The sequence below is a fragment of the Pecten maximus genome, chromosome 2 (assembly GCF_902652985.1).
Source record: "Pecten maximus chromosome 2, xPecMax1.1, whole genome shotgun sequence".
NCBI lineage: Eukaryota > Metazoa > Mollusca > Bivalvia > Pectinida > Pectinidae > Pecten > Pecten maximus.
Window position 1 is genome coordinate 16,075,489 of NC_047016.1, and position 22,758 is coordinate 16,098,246.

General features: G+C 34.0%; 2 protein-coding genes across 14 annotated transcripts in view; one reads left to right on the forward strand and one right to left on the reverse strand.

The window, feature by feature from the left end:
- Window positions 1-5,214: 5,214 nt before the first annotated feature.
- On the reverse strand, window positions 5,215-6,866 carry LOC117319569 (haloacid dehalogenase-like hydrolase domain-containing protein 3). 2 transcript variants are annotated; one of them, XM_033874356.1, is made up of 2 exons: window positions 6,825-6,866; window positions 5,215-5,950 (listed from the first exon to the last, which is right to left on the reverse strand). In XM_033874356.1, exon 2 carries the CDS (start codon window positions 5,948-5,950, stop codon window positions 5,234-5,236), a length of 717 nt encoding a protein of 238 aa, XP_033730247.1. In that variant the 5' UTR covers window positions 6,825-6,866; the 3' UTR covers window positions 5,215-5,233. The 2 variants fall into 2 exon arrangements, with proteins under 2 accessions (XP_033730247.1, XP_033730252.1); XM_033874361.1 differs by having other exon boundaries at window positions 6,749-6,856.
- Window positions 6,867-7,038: 172 nt separating this feature from the next.
- The window catches only part of LOC117319586 (centriolin-like), a 105,533-nt gene continuing 89,813 nt past the window's right edge, over window positions 7,039-22,758 (forward strand). For 8 of the 12 annotated variants that reach the window (XM_033874372.1, XM_033874399.1, XM_033874435.1 and 5 more), the window contains exons 1-3: window positions 7,039-7,142; window positions 16,940-17,200; window positions 18,539-18,663. In XM_033874372.1, the coding sequence (XP_033730263.1) occupies window positions 16,954-17,200; window positions 18,539-18,663 (372 nt within the window). In that variant the 5' untranslated portion in view covers window positions 7,039-7,142; window positions 16,940-16,953. The remainder of the gene's footprint in view (window positions 7,143-16,939; window positions 17,201-18,538; window positions 18,664-22,758) is intronic. The other 4 variants (XM_033874420.1, XM_033874427.1, XM_033874393.1 and 1 more) reach the window with 1 other exon arrangement.

A 22,758-nucleotide genomic window follows, 5' to 3' on the forward strand; every position in this document is an offset into this window, starting at 1 on the left:
TCAAAAGTACTTGCTTGAAAATGCTTTCAGATAAAAGGTCAAGGTCAATGTTACTAGTAGAATTTAGGTTACTGCTGATCAGTTTACAATCTGATAACACTTGGGTACAGGGATGGCTAGCATTGTATTACATGTGTTTTGTTTCCATGTTATGTGTAAAATATATGTTGTATAACACTCATATCTGTATGGGGAATGTCCAACATATCTATAGGTTTTATTGAATTTTTATCAGTGAAATATTTTCACCACAGCGATGAGCAGTGAAATTAAGATTTTGCAGTGAAAATATACAAGTTTTTTGACACTTTTAATTTTTCTATGTTTTTAATTTTGTTTTTTTAGCATAAACAATAACATGCAATAACTCGTATGGCAGAAAATATTGATATTTTTCACTTGTGCTTTGAAATTCGCACTTACTAATGAAATATATGTTATAATCAAAGGGAAACCATTCAATATTCTCTATTTATCAACTTTTTTTGTGATAATTGATTAAATAATCAAGATGTTAAATATTAAATAATTAATAACATACCGTAGATCATGAGTATTCATTTCTGAGAGACTATTCCATGTAACCACTGGTAATCGGGTAACCCATCTTTACAAACATACTGGCACATTCTCGGTCAATAATGACACATATCTACCTACAGTACATATCTTGCATGACAATACTATAAAATATGACATGTATCATATACATGTATAGTAGTAAGTATGATATATACACACAGATACCACCACAGAAGCAAATCAGTGGTCATTCCTCAATACCTTTGGTGCTGGAAATCTAGCTTTGTGTGAAATATACTACACTACACATTTCACCTGACAGTTTTATATGCATTTAACTGCAACTGTCTTAATTACCTGTAGATTTCTCCTGTCCAGGTAAATGAATATAGGTCATCAAAGTAATCGCCAGTGGACATATTTATGAGGAGATGGACAGGTGTTCTAATTACAGAAAGGTGGACACAGGTAATCTATTAATCAACAAACTAACAATTTTGAGTTTGTTAACTTACAATGGATTTCATGTTAAAAGAGGTGGCTGCTGTACAAAGATTTTGAACATTTAATTTGGCAATCGTACACCAACTGCTAGGAAATTTACATTTATGGCTGTTATAGTCAGAACGGTTCTTGCTACTAAACTAGAACTGTCGACAGGATGGCTGACTAATACCCCCGCAATCTGCATGAGTCAATGGTGAATTGGAACTGTTAATTAGAGGCTACCTAAGATAACCCAGTAATATAGTGACCAGTTGCCATAGCAACCATAATTTTGAAAAAAAAAATAATGTGGCATGCACATCTACACATGGTCCTCTATATTTGTGTGAAGTTTCATTGAAATCGGCCATTTAGTTTAGGAGTTGTCCGGACAAACTTAAAGTTATGGTTCTTATCAGAAAACATGTTTATAGTGACCAGTTGCCATAGCAACCATAATTTTGAAAAAAAAGAAAGTGGCATGCACATCTACACATGGTCCTCTATATTTGTGTGAAGTTTCATTGAAATCAGCCCTTCGGTTTAGGTGGAGTTGTCCGGACAAACTTAAAAGTTATGGTTCTTATCAGAAAACCTGTTTATAGTGACCAGTTGCCATAGCAACCATAATTTTGAAAAAAAAGAAAGTGGCATGCACATCTACACATGGTCCTCTATATTTGTGTGAAGTTTCATTGAAATCGGCCCTTTGGTTTAGGAGGAGTTGTCCGGACAAACTTAAAGTTATGGTTCTTATCAGAAAACCTGTTTATAGTGACCAGTTGTCATAGCAACCATAATTTTGAGAAAAATAAAGTGGCATGCACATCTACACATAATCAATAATATGTGAGTGAAGTTTCATCGGAATTGGCCCATCAGTTTAGGAGGAGTTGTCGGACAAAATGCGTCTACAGACAGACGGACGGACGGACGGACGGACAACCTGATTCCAGTATACCCCCCCCCTAACTTCGTTGCGGGGGTATAATAATCTTGCTAATACATCTGGAGAGGAAGTGCCTACTTTAGGAGTAGTAAACAGGTATGTGGGATGTGGACAATGAGATGTGCTAATTAAAGATAACAAACCTATCTCCTTGTGATCCTGATATCTTGGGAATACACACAAGCTAAACTATACCAGAATTTACCATTGACATACATTTCTTCAGTAAATTACAGTGTACCAAAATGACAGCTGGAAAATGGTGACATACAGATACCCGAGAATTCCATGTCCATTTTTTTTAAAGACAGCTAGTGTTAACATATTGGAGGATATATTTAAACTGTAAAAGGGAATCCTAGACATGGTGGAGAGGAGTGGTGTAAAGATACCTATTGGAGTTATGGTAGCCTTTCTGATTCTTCTACAGTTAGTGTGCTGTGGAGAATGTCAACCAGGTATACTTTATCTTTTGTTACTCATCAAAGATATGAATAAAAAAAAAATCTTTTAATTGTATCATGTCTGAGTGATAGTATAAAACCTGTCTAATTTGACATTAATTGGTATACAAATAGACATGATGTTGAAATATGTACACAGGCGAGTGTATTTAATTTCATCCATATACAGAATGGTTGTGTTTTTAGAGTTTTTCTAATCACTTTCAAAACTGCACAGGCACTACTAGGGACTGATGTTAAGCAACACCTCTTGAAAACTATACATCAAGTCAGAAGTGACAGCAAACTTCAACTCTAAAAATCCAAGATGGCTACCTCACTGCAATTCATGATCAGACTCAAAATTGATGGATACAAAGTTAAGAGCACATCTATAGGACATCAGGATAAGATAGATTCAAAGTTAAAACCAGGACTATAGACCACCATGATGGATACAAAAGTTAAGAGCACAGCTTTAGGACATCATCATATTAAGATGGATACAAAGTCAAGACCATAGCTATAGGACATCAGGATAAGATGGATACAAAGTTAAGACCAGGACTATAGACCACCATGATGGATACAAAGTTAAGACCAAAGCTTTAGGGCATCATGATAAAATGGATACAAAGTTAAGAACACAGCAGTGGGACATCACGGTCAGATGGATACAAAGTTAAGAACACAACTGCAGGAAATCATCATAAGATAGATACAAAGTTAAGAGCACAGCTAGAGGACATCATGATTAGAAGGATACAAAGTTAAGACCAAAGTTAAAGACATCATAAGATGGATACAAAGTTAAGAGCACAGCCATATGACATCATAAGATGGATATAAAGTTAAGACCATATCTAGAGGACATCATGATAAGACTGATACAAAGTTAAGACCACAACTATAGGACATCATGATAAGATAAATACAAAGTTAAGACCCCAGCTTTAGGACATCATAATAAGATAGATACAAAGTTAAGACCACAGCTTTAGGACATCATGATAAGATAGATACAAAGTTAGACAATGGGTTAAGGACATCATGATTGATACACCAGGGAAACACAAAAATTTCACCTGGATTTGACAAGTATCGCATAGCCAGTTTTTTTTTGTTTTTTTTTAAGGAAACATTTGTCAGATAGCCTACTTCATTAGATAGCCTTATGCAAGTTTTTTTTAATGGTGATTAATTATACTATTGAAGGCTTGTACAAGAGATACCCAAGTGAATAGCACCTTAAAACTGAACTGAAAAATACAGCATACATTGACTGTATAAATCCTGGCATACCGATACTAAACTGCACCATACAGCTGTTTCATCATTCTAGGACTTGTCAGTGATGCTAGGGGCCAAAGGTGAACTTGTGTAATTAATTTTGTTTTCAAATGCAATGATAAACTATGGGCCAATACATGTATATTGCTCATGTTATGACTGAATGGGAACTAGCCCCCCCCCCCCCCCCCAGTAAAAAAAACCCACCAACATCTTCTACATACATTGTATCTAAGAACAAGTATGGAGATTATTCAATGGTCCAAGCAATTACAATATTATACTGGGGTGATGAAAATGGGAGGAATATACATAGCTATCTGGTGGTATGCTGGTGTACATAAAAATGAGTCAAATGTATAGGCTAACAGTAAATCAGATTTCAAATCGGCTCAAAATAAAATAACTAACTGTGAGTTGAAGGTTGAGGATAAGGGGATGTTTGATTGTGTTAATGAGGGGTAGGACAATAAGGGGTCATGTAATTGCAGAACACACTTCTCCCTAGATACTGAAATACATTTACCTAAGCTTCAGCTTATGATGGTGTGAAGACAAATAATTGGGGCCGAGAGGTTGGGTCTTGTGTAGTCACTGATGTTGTTAAGAGACTGAAAACATGATTGGAGGCTTTTTCCTCTGTGAATTTTGTATTTGGTCATATTGATAATGCATATCAGTAAAAATAGATGTTAAAATGGAGAGTTTGAAAGAGGGATAAATCATTATAATGCTTTAACATACTACAGACATGTGTCCGACACATATTTATGCTTCAGCTATGAAAGTAAGGGCATATATTTCATTCAGTCAGATATTTTATGTACATGCCAGCTAAAAGTTTCATTGGCATCAATTCAAAATACGGTTACATGTGTATGGTCTAGACATGAAATTTGAACAAAGGGCAATAACTCCATAATTGAGGAGTTGTGGGACCTGACTTCGGCATACTGCACATTGTTTTACTATGACCAAAGTTTCATTATAGTAGTTCATAATGCAACCAAAAACTTGTGCTGGACACAAAATTTTGACATAGGGCAATTACTCTATAATTATATAGAAATTATGGGCCTTAAATGTTAATACACTGCCTATAGCCTAAGTGTTAGACTGGCCGCCTGTCTCTAGAATATTAAAATTATAAATAAAATTGAGCTTTATGATTTTGATCCCTAGGATATGTCTGATTCTAGAGACTGGTCAAATGCGGATGAAGTTTGTAATTTTCAAGTTTCAAACTAGGGGCAGATAATCTGGTATTAGAATTTAGCTTGGCAATTCTTAAAAAAAAAAAACTTAGGGTCTGGTGGCCAGTCTACCTTAGTGTAACTGATGTATACACAGCAAGTTTCATGATCTTTGCTTAACTATGGGCAAGATAGTATAATGCTCCAGATATGAAATGGATGAACAGAAAGATGGACGGCTGGATGGACGGATTTTGGGGGGAGCATGATAAAAATAATGAATTACTATGGTACTTTCAGATGGTTATCTTAAAATATAGGTTACAACTTCTCATTATCATATCATTTATTTACTTCAGGTATCGTGACAATTCATCCAAATTTGACACAATGTAATCTTTATCAATGTCCTTTGGCAAGTTATCCATGTCTTTGCTAAACAGAACGCCTGTCAAGCCTGCATCCCTTGCTCCACAGTAGTCATGGTGGTAGTTATCACCGACATGGAGTGAGTGACAGGCTGAACACTCTCCAAGTCTAAGAGCTTCCTGGAAGATTCTTGCATCTGGTTTTGCAATTTTTAATTGTTTTGAAGTGATCACAAAATCAAAGTGATGTCTTAAAGCCGTTTTGGTCAGAATTGTCTCTAAACGCTCATCAAAATTGGAAATGACTCCCAGTTTGATGTTACAGTTGTTCAGATTCTGTAATGCTTCATTGGCTCCTGGGACAATCTCCCATCCATTGGACGTTCCAAAATGTACATATAGATGTGTGAAAATTGTTGAAATTGTGCTGTCATTTCCTTCATAACCAGCATCAACAAATGTTTTCTTCACAAGATCGTGCCACCAATGGTGGGAAGCCATATTCTCCTCTGCTCCGAAATTTGGATGTTGTTGATTTTGTCTCACCCAGTGTGTCTTGAAAGCTTGGTTTATTTTGATGGGATCCATTTCCACACCATACAGTTTAGAAACCTGGGCATACTGATGACCAACTCCTCCAAGGATCTTTAGGATGGTGTTGGTCACATCAAATGTTATCATCTTCACAGCATTCGCCATCTGAAATATGAAATACAAAAGTAAAACACACCCAGTAAGCATTCTAAAAGCTGAGAATAATATGATTTATCTCATACGGAATGTAAATTTTAAACTGGCAATGAGGCCATAATAAAAATATAGTTGGTTTGGGGTAACCCGCCCGACCCAGACAAAATGCGTCAACTCAAAATAATTTATTGTGAAAAATAAAACAGTGTTTTTTTAACGATTTGACCGTACTGGATATTTATGTCCAGAAGTTGCTGTGCAGGTTTGAAACTACATCTCCTAAACCCAAATAAGGTTAATTGGTGTGTGTTTCTTTTGTTGACTGGTTTGTTTTCCTATTAAAAGTTTAAAATATCTTTTCAGAACTGAATAAAAAAAAAATTCAGCCCTTAGCCTACCTACCCATATGTAAGACCCCCTGATCGGGTTACAGCAAACCGCGATATTTTTAAAGGTGGCCCGAGATAAAGATAATAAGATTTAACAAAGAAAAATAAGCAATTTTATATTGGGTCTATACAGGAAATAATGAAATATTATTCAAATTGATATTAAAATTTAAGTTTCTATTTCTACCAAAGGCGATAACTGTAGTTGGTAAAAATCTTAAGAAGTTCCTTAGTTCCTAATCATTACCAAGGGCGATAACTCTACAGTAGTTATAATCATTACTCAAGGGGGATAACCGTAGAAATGTAACGAGCACCTGTCAAATATTTCAACTATGTCTAAAGGCACCTGTCAAATATTTCAACTATGTCGACATGCATAAAATGATGATGCATCGATATTATGAGAGTAACGTACAGGGTGGATATTTTTCTATATGTGGTTATTTAAATTGCATGCAAACAGTTCTAAAAGCAGACGGGTCACTTTTCACCTTCGGTTGTCAAGTCGGTGCTTGTCTGCCGGAAGTAGTAGTGCGGATATTAAAATGCTCTTACTTGAATGGTACCTTTACAAAGCGCATCATTAAGCAAAAATGTTAAAATAACAACAACTGATTGTTAACTGCGAAAAATGTTTCTGATGTATTATTATTATCAGCAATATACATAAATTGTTTTAATGGAGATTTTGATAAAACATATTTTTTAAAACTCCGCAGTAACTGGCATGGCGCGTAATCAATGACAACACTGGCGGAGTAGGTTTCTTCTAGAGCAGTTATAAGTGGATTGTAACATGGAACAAGGTGGTAAGTAGCGAATAAATATCGCATTGATTAGAAACATGCAAATTCTACTATGCCAGCTTATTGTATATATCATTAGACTATCTGAATGGCTGTGTTTTGTTTTAGAACTGAACGAAGCAAGCACTGACACCTTTCTGTCACTAGTTCGTACAAATGACATTGCACTTGTTCAATGGAAGTTAAAATTCTTGGTTTAGATAAGAATAAGATAAGGCACATTTGAATAGTAGCAGTGTTTCAGCTTGACAAGTGCAAATATTCACTTGAACTGTTTAAATTAAGATAGCAGACATTAATAGTTTTAAACGACAAAATGAGAAACAAATCTTGTAGAAGTAGATCTAACGTTAGTAGAAAGGTCTTCTAGTTCTTGAGACATTTTAATTAATGTTTTATTTATTCAGTAAAGATTTCAGCAAACTGAAGACATTCTGGAAAGCATATTTGATAACGATTGAGTGAGCACTGAACTTCTAGAATTTCTGTTTTAATATATGTATTTTTTTTAAAATATTCTATTTTATTCATTTAAAGATATCAGAGATGCAGAGAATATATTTATATGACTCAATATTTGGGTCTTCTGGACAGTTGAAGGGAGGGCACACAAAAGGATCACCAAACAAACTGTTATTACTATGTCATTAAATGTCAGTTTTGATTGAGTTAACTGCAGCTTATTATACATATCCACATACTCTTCTTGTTAAAAGTTGCAATATTAATTTTGATAGGTCACCTAAGGTGTAATAATTGATGATTTCTTGTCTAACTCTTACAAGTGAAATCTATATATCAGTCATATTACATATTTCACTGCACGTAAATCAGGCAGTTGCTGGTAGTACTTACAGTATTACTGTATACATTCCGGTCCCCTTTCATAAAGACAGAGGTGACCATGTGTTATTTTTTTACTCCGGGTTTACTCAAAAGTCAAAATAGTGTAAAATTGCTATGCATCAAATTCTATTACATAAACTTACAATTTTTGACAATGCTTAAGTAATAAATTTTGAAAAGTCTACCACAAATGAAATAAACACACAGAGGCCTAATGTTTATTTAACACACATACATCAGATAATATAACAGGAGGGTGCTGGTCTACCATAGAATTTTAATTGTGGACAATATTTACAGACACTTAATCTCCGGAACAGATAAATCAATACACTACTAGTTTTATAGAGATAGTGGAATAGGGTACTACACAGTCTAAACACAGGTCTCTCCCGGGTGACCTTTGACCTATTCATTGTGAGGAGGATGAAGGGATTGGCCTGTAGGTACAAGGCTACAGTAAAAATATTCTAGTTGTAACATGTGTATGACTTAATGTTAACATAAGCAGTGATAAAAGGACTTCTATTGTTTATCTGTAGTTGGCTCCACATTTACTATACAAGTAATTATAAATAATCTGTATATTTTATATAATGTCAGATATAAGCTGTTCAATTCAATACTCAGAATATAATAGTCTTGTTGATAATATATTTATTACATTGTAATTGAAAATTACACACCACATTTTAATACAGTATTAACTTTTGCTTTCTATGTCACCTTGATTATCAACATTTGATAAGGACATTACCTTAATCTGCATATTTATTGTTTCAAAATAACCCTTCATACCTCACATGGGTCAGAGGAAACGGATCCTCATTTTCAAACAAGTTTTGATAATGTGATAAATGCAGAGAAAATGTAAGCGCAACTTTTTTAGTGATAATTATATAAGTCTGACTGGAATGACCTGTTACATTGACCTTTTCATAGAATATTTTGGTGACGTACAGTTACACATTATTGTTGTAGAGTAACTTTTATATTAGGGTGGTTACACAATATATTACTGGGCCTGGTCTGTGGGTCATATCACTTATTAGTTATACAGTGTACAAACAGGTAAAATAAAAAATAACAGATCCTGTCATTGATATGTATACAACATGTACATTCATTTGTATATAGAATAACATTTATGATAATGATATACATGTATGTGTTGGAAAATAACAATGTCAGATAACCCCAGAATGTAGATTTTTTGTAAGGTTTTCAAAGGCATCATTGATAGAAATGAAATAAAATTACAGGGAAACCTCAATATTAAAATGTCACTAGTGTCAATAGCTATTGCTTTTGTCAGTTTCTTTAATTCCAAATCAATGTGAAGTTGCATTGTTTAAATGTGTCAATTATTGACCTAAATATTAGTCTTTAGTCAGCAAATAATTCCCTATACAGTAAAATATATTTACCTGTATGTGTGTGATAAGAGAGTTGATTTAGACTTGACTAAAGTTGATTTAGACTTGACTAAATTGTTGTTTATTATGCAGTACTGGTAAATATAACTACTGGTGAAACAGATATAAGGGTGTAGCATCATTTATTTAAACAATGTCTGTTAAATAGTTCCTGATTTTGTTTATTTCCAAAGTTTATATATTTTAATTGACTTTGCTGATTAATTAGTGATTATAAGACAACAACAAAGGACTTTGTCACCACCTGTAGATCAAACCTATAGGGATCGCCTGATACTCATTACACAGTATTCATATGAAGCATATCACATTAATCAAGTCAGTAGGTATACCTAGACTTTTCATGCTTTGTATGCTATTGTTTGGTGTTATTTAAGATTATTCTTATTGAAAATGAATTGTCATGTACACTTTCTATTGTGAATGTATGTTATTTGTTTACTTTTCTTTACAATCAAGCTGGTTACTACGGTCGAGATTCCAACCTTTAGTATAGATCAATATCGTATTGTACGTGTTTATCTCCAGCTATACCTATTTTTTGTTCATACCCTAACTATTCATCTAAATTATGTACACTTTGTATTTAGTGTTGTATTAACGATGTTAGTTACTTATCTCTATTTATATCTATTTATATATATTGTTTGTTCATCATGTAATTATTCTCACAAAGTATATATTTGCATTTGAAAAATCCTAGATACTTATATTAGTTATACCTATTGTTTGGTAACTACTACCTATCTACTCTTACAAACTGTATTATTTACTTTTTATTAATAACTTAAGGTACTCGTCTCCAGTTATGTTTATTGTTTTGTCCACCCCCTGACTACTCTGACAAATTGTGCTTTTGTTGTTAAAATCAATGTTTGCGGATGCTTTTCATCAGTTACGCCTACTGTTTTGTTCATCCTCTATAACAGTTAGTTACGTATTGTATATATGTGTATGTTGATGCTTCTATGTTATACTTATGAGCCGTAAGGCTTCAAGTTGAATAAACTATAACTATAACTATAACTTTATTGAAAAAAAATTAGACCAGTTTTAATTTTTGAAATTTGGCAAAATTTCATGTTATTTATTTTTGAAAATATTCAAAGAATTTATCAAGTCAGGTAATTTAATATGAGTATTCTCCTAATAGGGTATTACGTGAGTATAAAAAATGTCATGATGATTTAAATCAGCTAGACATGTCAAAGGCTTTAAGTTCATTTCATTTTTCAATAATTTAGCAGATATTTTGTCAATGAAATGAATAAAGCACCATTATTGTGAGCATAATGTGGTGAAATATTGATTTAAATTACCTTCTAATTATGTAAATTACATGTTTTTTGAGGCAGTCATTACATATTGTACTCAACTACAGGTAATAGATAATTTTTTCCTACAAAAGTCTTTTGAATTCTTTAAAAAGTGGATATGCACTTTCTCGATAAAGATTTTAAAGTTGGTTTTCCTAAAAGTGTGATAATTACAGGGTTATTAGAAAGGCTTAGACCTGAGAATATATTTAAATGATTGATGTGTTAACGAGAACGAAAAGAAATGGAAGTTTTATAGATATTGTCAATGATAGAATTAGTAATGAAAATTAGTTCTGAAAAAATATATATGTACTGGCATGGGTATGTATTTTATCATTTATTAAATTTTGTGAAATTACCTGATAAATTACATTTTTGTATTCATATGTATGTATGTTTTACAGGTTGTTAAATTATTTTGTATTTCAGTCAATAATATATAAATCATAATTACTAGTACTTAATTTGATATGAACACTTTTGCTATGTTATACCTGCCAATGTCTGCTGTGGTATTGATAGTATAATGAGTTAATTGAAAATATTGCTTGTGTTAGGGTGTGATTTGTTAGATATTGAACTGGTATCTGCCTATCTGGTATGATTTTATGTATGACCATTAACAACACTACACCACTTAAAAGTGGTATAATGCTTCCCGTAGCTATAGCCTATATACATACAGTAAAATTGGCCTCAAGTCTTGTTATCTTACCCAGTGAAAAATGTTGATTCTATATTGACAAGGAATATCTTGATGTCTTATTAACAAATAACAGATAAGTAAAACAGTTTTCTATTTGTCTAGCTGACATTTGATGGTAAATCTTTCTTTTGCTAAATTATACCAAAACTATTAATAGAAAAGATCTGTGCATGTTGAAGTATAGCCAGTGAATTGACATTGGGTGATATTTATACCTTATTTATAAGCTAGAGATAAATGTTCAAATCTTGTTGAGGTATTTCAAATTAGTGGTGTACATGTACTACAACATTCTCAAGTGTTCATGAAAACCTTACATAGTGCCAGTAATTTAGTTCAAATTAAATAGCTAATTTCAGTGCTAATATATACCATACATACCTACTTCCCAAATTACCAGTTAGTTTTACTGTTTCTGTAGTTGCTTCCACAAATACCTAATGCTTCACTGAAAACAAATCCTCTATGTCACGTGCCAAGATATACTTTTGAGTTTTATTAAAATTACGTAATCTGACTTTGTATATTTGTATAAGATTTTGTCCTGTCACTCAACAAGATTAATGTACAGTATGTACCATGCTCTGTAAAGCAGGACCATTCACTTTGTTAAGGTTTTCTCTGTTTTTTTTTTGCAATATACATGTACATACTTAAAATCATATGGCAATGGTGTTCCCTAACAAATTGGTTAAATACATCAATTAGGCTATTAAGTATAGTGATGTCACAATGAAATGTAACACCACATGATGTGTAGTGATGTCACAATGAAATGTAACATCACATGATGTATAGTGATGTCACAATGAAATGTAACATCACATGATGTGTAGTGATGTCACAATGAAATGTAACACCATATGATGTATAGTGATGTCACAATGAAATGTAACACCACATGATGTATAGTGATGTCACAATGAAATGTAACACCACATGATGTGTAGTGATGTCACAATGAAATGTAACATCACATGATGTGTAGTGATGTCACAATGAAATGTAACATCACATGATGTATAGTGATGTCACAATGAAATGTAACACCACATGATGTATAGTGATGTCACAATGAAATGTAACAGCACATGATGTATAGTGATGTCACAATGAAATGTAACACCACATGATGTGTAGTGATGTCACAATGAAATGTAACATCACATGATGTATAGTGATGTCACAATGAAATGTAACATCACATGATGTATAGTGATGTCACAGTGAAATGTAACAGCACATGATGTATAGTGATGTCACAATGAAATGTAACACCACATGATGTATAGTGATGTCACAATGAAATGTAACACCACATGATGTATAGTGATGTCACAATGAAATGTAACACCACATGATGTATAGTGATGTCACAATGAAATGTAACACCACATGATGTATAGTGATGTCACAATGAAATGTAACACCACATGATGTGTAGTGATGTCACAATGAAATGTAACACCACATGATGTGTAGTGATGTCACAATGAAATGTAACACCATATGATGTGTAGTGATGTCACAATGAAATGTAACACCACATGATGTGTAGTGATGTCACAATGAAATGTAACACCACATGATGTGTAGTGATGTCACAATGAAATGTAACACCACATGATGTATAGTGATGTCACAGTGAAATGTAACACCACATGATGTATAGTGATGTCACAATGAAATGTAACACCACATGATGTATAGTGATGTCACAATGAAATGTAACACCACATGATGTGTAACACATTATTATATACAGGCCACCCAAATTACAACCTTTTAATGGGACTCTCAATATATACACAGTGTGTCTGTATAGAGATGCCGCAAAAATTAACGAATAGTCAGGAGAAAGTAAATAAGGAGTCACATATCCATGAGGTAATCTTTGATTTATTTCATGTGTAACATTTGAGCTATGGTGTGGTATAGGCTAATTTCTAGGTAAGTTCAAGGTTGCTGCAACTACAAGCTAGGTATCAGATACAGGTATTATGATGCAAACAAAAAAGGTGTATTTCATGCTGAGTATTTTGTTCCTGACAAATGCTCTTACATGGCAAATTTTCATCTTAACAGTTCTTGAAATGCAATGGTCTAAAACTTGATCTATTGGAGTATTAAGTGGATGGCTTACTGTACAAATAACAACTTGTTCATTTATGCAGAAAAAAAAACCGGTCTGTCAATTGTAACATTTCAGGCATAAATCTTGACAGACCTGCAGATGTTAATACTCCTTGAAAGTCTTCGTCAAGGCTCATCAGAAACTAACGTAAAATCATTAGGTATGTCATAATCGGTCCAACCATTTGTATCGCGATTAATGAAAATGGCCCAGGTGCCTAGGTAGACAAGTTAATACAATGTAAATAGATCATCTGATGATAATTGTGACCTTCCTACTAAACTGTTGTAGTTGTCTGTTAGGACTGGATGTTACTTACGCCAGGTAATGATAATTGGTAATGATTTAAAACATGAACAGATACACTCATCATGGCAGGGGACATAGTTTTCATTGTCAAATAATTCCAGTTTTGGAGTTGATTACTAGAGAATCTAAGCCAAACTTAAGGACTATCAAAGGATCTTTGTTTACAAAATGTGTACAGAATATGTTGTTTACTTGTGTATGTGACAGTATGTGAAATACACAGTAATCGTATCTAATGATGATGATGATGGATCACTCACACTTTATGACATGCAGTACACTTTTGTGAGAGGTTTTGACACCTCAACACAGTAATATTTATACAGAGGGTGATCGATAGGGGATCAGGTTTTATAATCCCAGTCTTAGATCCTGTTGTGTGTCTCCTCGTAACTCAGAAGAGTGTTCACACATTATACCAACACCTATGGTACACATACCAAATACCTATGGTGAGATCAATATTTTGTATAACTGTCAAAAATGAACATGTTAATTTGCAATTCATATCTGAAAACATTTTTTTGATCCAAGTTATTTTTCACAACAGTATATATATAAATTTAAAGATTTGTAAATGAAAAAGTTTTGACTTGTTTCAAGGTGATATTAAGGGCAAAGACGATTATTTTACTTGTTTTGAGACACTTGATTTCTGAAATTGCTATATGTCAAGGATCAACAGAAGGTCTCTAAAGGAGGTTGGTACATGTACACAATAATCATCCTCTATCCCTACTTTATAATGTGATAAGTTCACCATCTGGCTGTATTATTTAGATGGTACTTAGATCCACTTATTCTGTGTCCAGCAGTCTTCAAAATGATAAAAGTGCGGAGAAACAATATTGTAATTTTACAAAGTAAATAAGAATGCTAATTTTGGAGGGAACACACCTTGTACAGTACTGTTAGACCCGAGATGTTTGCTCTATACACTCCTCAGTTTGATATGTATTGATAGATTTAAGTTCCGAAATGGCCATCTGCCAAATCTGCATGAAATTCCTTGGAATACAAAGAGAAAATGACTTGTGTGATTGATATACCTGAAGAAGCATGTAGTTGTATAGCTGGGTCAGCCCGGCCAGAGTACAGGTATATCAACATTGTATAGGCTCAATATCACCTCGGCCTAAGATTGAGCTATGTGTATAATGTTCCTACTCCTGAATTGAAGAAATATTGAAGTACACCTTGATATTATGTTGTTTTTAAATATTGTATTTTCCTGTTTTCATGTTTATTGTTGATTGTGGTATAAGTTAACAAATTAAACTCTCTGATTGATTGCTGTTAAGTAATTATAGTATGTGAAAGCTAGAGTATTGACAAATTGACGGAACTCCTGACATTAGCTTAGAGAGATCAATATAAATCTGTTCACTTTGTTTGATGAAGCAGACTTCCAAGCAATACTGTAACAAATATGGAGTAAAGTAATGTTTATAAATATCAGAATACAATGAACTTTTTTTTTTATTTGTCTTGTTCTGACTTGTTCTTAAATTTGAGAATCGGAAAAATTGATGATCAAGTTGTAATGGTCTTTTTTTTTTCAAAGAAAACAGAAAATTTTGGTTTCAATTACTTTAAAACAGTACTTAACCATGAACACTTGAAATATGATTATAAGACAGAGAAGTGTACGTTGTATACATATCTGCAAATTTATATTACCGCTGCCAACAAATAAGCCCCCTTCTCCATTTTTGCAGAATCAGCGGTTCACAATAAGTCCTCCCCAAACTTCAATACTGAAGTTTTACACAAGGCGTTATTAATATTCAAGGATAAATTCATTACCATCTTGAGTCAGTTCTAACTGGTATTAAATCGGAACCTAAGTACATACTCCAGTGATATACTAGCTATAGGGTATGTATGGACTGTAGATCTAGAATGTGGTACATTTCAAACACAACAATATCTCTTATAGTTAAAATAAATAGTTGTTAACTTAAAATACTGTATTATAACTAATAGTAATTACTGTTAACAGTGTGTAGAAGTTTTCATCCTAGCTTGGTGTCATTGGTTTTCTGGATTCTAAATGTTTGGTAAAATGAAGCCTGGAAATTTGCTTGGCTTAAAAGGTTTTTTTTAGGTACATAGATGTCAAAGCCAGGTGTTTGTGTGGCTGGTGAATTATTCATCGGTGGGCTGATTTTATTATATTTATGGCGTGCATAACCTTAACACTTACTGTAGTTGTGAAGAGAAGACAAACTCAATCCTGTATGTTGTCAGGCTCGAGTGGAAGTTAGTGTTCAGACTCACCTGCTATTGTAGTTGTCTAATTTATCCTATAATCTGGTACATGGATATACATTTGGCTGTATAAATGTATGACATTTGTTGGAATATGGTTTCAAAAATGAAATAAGTTGGGACAAAATTATTTTGATGAACTAGAGCTGTAAATTATGTTTATAATCAGAGACACAGGTGTTTGAAATAAGGATGTGTGTGAATTATCAAGATTGTTCATAATATGTATTGTGCATTATAGTTACAATTGATCTTGATTGAATATATGGTTATCTGCAGTAGTTTAGTGATGAAAAAGTATGGGGTATTAAAATATTTACATTTGCTCCGCATTTCCCCATTGACACAATGCTAAGAGGCAGTTGCCACCATACGCCTATAACACGCAGTGCCTCAGGCTATAACACCCAGTGGGTCATGTGACATTAAAAAAGGCAGGATTTTTTTTTGTTGGTTCAGTTTTTTTCTATAACACCCAGTGGGTCATGTGACATTAAAAAAGGCAGGATTTTTTTTGTTGGTTCAGTTTTTTTCAAAGTTGACGGAAATGGTAAGACAATGTAAATATAAGTATTGAACAGTGGTTTTAATGTTGTTATATAGTAGGGTTCCCATGCCATTTGCCCACCATACATCTTGCTACCATATCGATAATAACAACATTAAAACCACTTTTCATTGCTTAAATAACTCTTGCTGAGAAAATCAAGGAAAAAATAAAAATGGCAGTACATAGATATCTGATACCAAATAGTCAAATGTGTTCTTTATCATTGTAGGCTAAGAAAGGTCGATGTCCACCATGAGGAAATCTACACCAAAGGGAGGTCACTCCAACCTCCCGGTGCCTAAGCCTTCAACAGGCACACCAGGCAACAGTAAGTCACTACTCAGGGGAAGTAACTTTGCTCACTCCGCAGAAGATATCCCACGCCGGGTACAATACAGCCTAAGAAACAACACTCCGTCACCAACGCGCCGGACGGGGTCCCCTGGCAATGAAGGACGTAGTCGGCTAGCTGTGCCAGTTAGAGATCACAGTGAGTCGTGTTTTGTAGTGTCGGCTTTCTTTATATGTATAAAGTCATAGTTTTTATACAATTGTATATCTACAAGGATATAGTATGGTATTTTGTTATTTATGGATCACTCTATCTTATATTATCTATCAGTAACTTTTTTCTTGTCTGAAATTTATGTTCTTAATAGTTGAAAATTATTGCTGTAAAACACATCTTTCCTGTTAACCATAATCTCCAAGGTCACAAGAGGAGGCCAGAGATATGGTATTGGTCTCATTAAGTCAGTTCTGAGAAGTCATATCCAGACTTATGAGATGCAAATCTTGCCTTCATGTTGATATTAAAAGTAACAACAGAAATCCTATATTCTTGGCATCATTGTTGAGTTGCTGACAAAAAAAATACTGATCAACATTTGAATTTTTTTTTGTTTGAAGAGCTTTGGACAATACATCCATTATTGGTTCCACTGACTCCTTGGTATAATCCATGTTTTATGGAAGTTTTAAAGTTTCAGAATGTTCTCATGCTTATGAATATTTTTGAATTGTCCTATTGTCAGCATATTAACCTGATCCACTGAATAGGTTGCATTGTCTTCTAAAATTCATTGTCTGTACATTGTTGCAAACCCACGAGACTCTGATCTAATGATAGCAGACTCTTGTGGGTTTCCAATGATAAGTCTGTATCTGTACCTAAGCCTTGCTCAGTATCACTGCCATTTCAAAAGATTGTGCATGTATTACAGTTGGTTTGTGTTTATTTTTTGAGAAATAAGATCTTCTGTGTATTACCTATACCCAGATAGCTCTTCATTTTCCTGAAGGTATGATTGTGTTAAGACTAGGCTAGTAATGTCTCAGAAAAGACAAATCAATTTCATTTGTTTTGTTGGAGTGAAATTATTTAAATTATTTAAAACCAAAATGCTAGAATTTTTGTTGCTTGATCCAAATTGTGATGTTTTCATTCTTGCTAGTTTTCTCACAACTTCTTCAGATCAGTTGATGTTGCAATACATTCTCTTTAAATCACATGTATAAGATAGAAATGTTTTAGAATGTGACATTTGCAGAGCAAATGGTGTCAGTGTTAGTAATGTTACACTAAGATTTAGTAGAGATCTTTAGGGAATGTATCAAAATGACTTGGAAAATATGAACCTCTATTTTACAATTCTGATCAGTCTTGTTAGACTGTGTTTGCAACAATTGTTTTCTTTTATATCTGTAGGGTACTAATCTTATTGGATCAATATGAGAACAGCTGTCAATAATGGAAGCTTTCAGATATGAATAACACAAAGTTTCCAGAGCAACCTTTCTTATGACATCAAATATTGTGACTTTGTAGGTCCACAGTCTGGAGTCCGGTACATCACAGAAGACCTTATCAGGAAGATTGCCAAGGAGGAAAGCCTAGAAATGATTACTACTCTCAATCTCACTTTGTCCAAAGAAAATGGCAAGAAAATAAAGGTTTGTTCCTGTAATAACGAATTTTCGCCTTAATTTCATTTTGTTTCCAGCAGTACAGTGTAGGATTTTACCAGAAATATGCATTGTCCCACCCTGCATAAAAAAGTTTTATTGTTGAACCAAAAAATATTTATGATAAAATAAGCATTGGTTCAAAAGTAGATATGCTCATTTGCAAGTAGCTTGTTGTGAAAGATGTATTGACATATAGTTTCTGAGAGGCTGAGAGCCATGGTGGTGGTTGGTTCTGAGAGGCTGAGAGCCATGTGGTTGTTGTTTCTGACAGGCTGAGAGCCCAACTGTTTGTTGGTTTCTTACAGGCTGAGAGCCCTAGTGGTTGTTGGTTTCTGACAGGCTGAGAGCCTTGTTGGTTGTTGGTTTCTTACAGGCTGAGAGCCCTAGTGGTTGTTGGTTTCTGACAGGCTGAGAGCCTTGTTGGTTGTTGGTTTCTGACAGGCTGAGAGCCTTGTTGGTTGTTGGTTTCTGACAGGCTGAGAGCCTTGTTGGTTGTTGGTTTCTGACAGGCTGAGAGCTCTAGTGGTTGTTGGTTTCTGACAGGCTGAGAGCCCTAGTGGTTGTTGGTTTCTGACAGGCTGAGAGCCTTGTTGGTTGTTGGTTTCTGACAGGCTGAGAGCTCTAGTGGTTGGTTTCTGACAGGCTGAGAGCCTTGGTGGTTGTTGGTTTCTGACAGGCTGAGAGCTCTAGTGGTTGTTGGTTTCTGACAGGCTGAGAGCCTTGGGGGTTGTTGGTTTCTGACAGGCTGAGAGCCCTAGTGGTTGTTGGTTTCTGACAGGCTGAGAGCCTTGTTGGTTGTTGGTTTCTGACAGGCTGAGAGCTCTAGTGGTTGTTGGTTTCTGACAGGCTGAGAGCCTTGGTGGTTGTTTTAAAGGCCAAGTGAGTTTTATTGTTCACTGATCATGAAAGGCAAGTGGATAATTGAACTGCAAAGAAATAGGAACTGTAGATCACTTTCATTTGTACTTTATACAGAAAGACTGATAGCAATATTACATAGAGATATCTATGATAGCTTGCCACTTACAGTAACGCAGGATATGGGTATAGTGAACCCTGAATAGCTGCTATTTAAGGCTGTCAAAATACTTGGTATTATTAAATAAATAGCTTTTGTGGGTTATCTTTCTCGGACATATTAATGTACTTAAAAATTGTGATGAGAAAAATAATGACATTTTGTTCAAAATATTTTTGGAATCTACAGGTTTTTGTCAAATGTTAAACTAACTAGACTTTATTAGACTTGGATTTTAGTGCTAGATTGTTGTGGCAGAAACAGACATGTTCTGAAGATATTTCAATCAGGCTGTGTTTTACGTCACGTTTTACCACTAAATATCTGATTTACAACGGCTGGGTTTTAACTTGATAGAATGTTACGCTGCAATATATATTGAAATGTCATTTATCGATAGGAGGGTATTGTGAACCAATAATTTCACCTGAAAAGTGTCATTAATTGTTGAAAAGGTATTGTAAATACGAACATTTAATGTTTAAAGTGTCAACACAGGTGAGCCTTACCCTACTAATTGATTTTCGCAGGTAACAAATCGGTTTGATTTTGTAAAAAGTAATCCTGTTAGGCCGTTTGAATCTGTAGAAGATAGATGATCTAACATAGAAATTGAAATGTAAAATTGGAGGTGTATTTTACAATAAAGCCATTTCCCTGCAGTGTAGTATGCATGTATATTACATGTAATTCAGTCAAATTTAAATTTAAATTGTACAAAGTATCGTGCCTCCTTGGACTTGTGAAGTGGCCATAGATTACTTGACATCTTATTTCTGACAATGGGTATTTTTTACTTGGATTAACTTATACGTGTGTTTTTGATGACATTTTTTTGTGATAATTACATACAATTAAATACATCATTACTCTGATATATATGAAGGCCAAATGTGTCCAATCCTCACCATTTTTGTCTACATATTTCTCTCTTTGAAAAAAGACACATGTTAAAACAGATCAGATGTATGACATTTTGTGTATTTTCTACTGTGTTTTCATGATATTTGAAAAAGGACACAATTAAAGTAATCAAATTTGCAGACTGGTAGTTACATAGAAGGCTGCAAATTTTTATTTTCTTTCATTCTGTTACATAGAAAACTTAGCACAAGCATTAGTATGTTAATGATGTCTGCGCTGTAAATATTGTATTGTTGACTGTTACCACAGCTGTAAACCTCACCAGTTTCCTGTAAAATTAAGATCCTATGGGTAACCTATATAGCTAGCTGGTTTGTGTTTGAACCAGTCTGTACGACTTCCTCCTCGCATGATTAACTGACAACATTCCGCCTTTGTTGTCACCCTTTGTCACATCTAAAATCGCCACAAATGAACACAGGGCACATTGAATAATTGATGTTGTAATTATCGTTGTTTATCTTAGGAAATATCAAATTTAGAAAAATTTCAGTGCTCACAGCGGTTGGTGATGTCCATGTACTGATATGGCGTGGTAAAAACTTGATATTGTTATTTACATAATTCAAAACAATTTCTCTGGCTTTTATAACAGAGTTTTAGATTATTTGGCAGAACTTTTTATGAACCAAAGTTTTATGGTTGTAAATAAAAGAATACAGAAGAGGAATTTGATTAACGTCTGTTCCAGGAGTCAACATTGCCCCATAAAATAAAAACTAACTAGTGATCTGCATGTGTTGTCTAATCATTCTGACCAGAGTAAAAAGTAACTGTCGAGAATATTTTTTGTTCATCCTCATTCTAGAAAAATGGATCATCATGAACACTAATTTAAATATTTTTTAAAATTTTAACTGTAAAATAAAGGGTTTGGTCTGTCAGAATATTTATTATAGCATTTTCCTGACGATGCTACTATTTGGTTTCATTATGGAGAAGAAAATTGTAGTTATAGTTTCAGAGACAAGAAATCTCAAAGTTGTATTCAAGGTTTTAGAGACAGGAATTCTCAATGTTGTATTCAGGGTTTCACGAGACAGGAAATCTCAATGTTGTATTCAGGGTTTTAGAGACAGGACATCTCAATGTTGTATTCAAGGTTTTAGAGACAGGACATCACAACGATCTATTCAGGGTCATGAGACATACATTTCAAAGTTTTATTATAGTTTCAGAGACAGGAATTCTCAATGTTGTATTCAGGGTTTCACGAGACAGGAAATCTCAATGTTGTATTCACGGTTTCACAAGACAGAACATCTAAATGTTGTATTCAAGCCTGTTTTTACATTGTATGTGACATCCTTAATCTGTATTCAGGATTTCAGAAGGAACAGTGTTTTAAAGTGGTGTTCAGGGTTTCTTAGAGAGTTTGACATGGAATTCAGTCAACGTGATAGACATTCCTTCTGCTGAAAGGTGCCACAAATATTTGTACAAGTGTTTGTTTTTCTGTTTACTCTTAAATTACTTTGTATGAAGTCATGAAAACAGTGATAAGAACTAAAACCTATTTGTTACAATAATTACATTTGGCCAGACACTGTCACATACTCTGTCACACACTTCTGTAAATGTCACGAGATAGTTTGACAGATAGGGATCTGACCTTACGACCTGGGCATTTAAACATTTTGTTTTTCCTTTCCTATAAGTAGCTTTCCAATATCTCAATGATGACTGTGACCTCAGGTTTTGTGTTTTCAACAAGTTCAACCTCATTCTGTGTTGCATCAACATGTATTGTGATCCAGGCAGTAAAATTTGAATAATCAAATGATTTACTGTTTACCTAGATCTTACAGTGTCTGCTTATCTCTCTATGTTTTCAGGGCAGTGTCCCGAGCTCCCAGTGATTTTCGAGTGCTATATTAGGTTTTTTTAAGCTTCTTGAACACAATGACAAACATCCTTGGGACAAGTAGGGTAATCTTGGTTGTAAAATCAGATGCCTTAGGATTTCAGCCTGATGTATATATATATTAACCTGGAAATCAGAAATACCAGTAGTGTGTCCTTTGGACTAGATGTTACAGAATTTTACTTGTGGCAGTAGTACTAGCAATTGGAAGTGTTTGTAAATGAAAATTTCAGACATATTGATATATCTAATGATACCTATAGTTTTGTGTTTA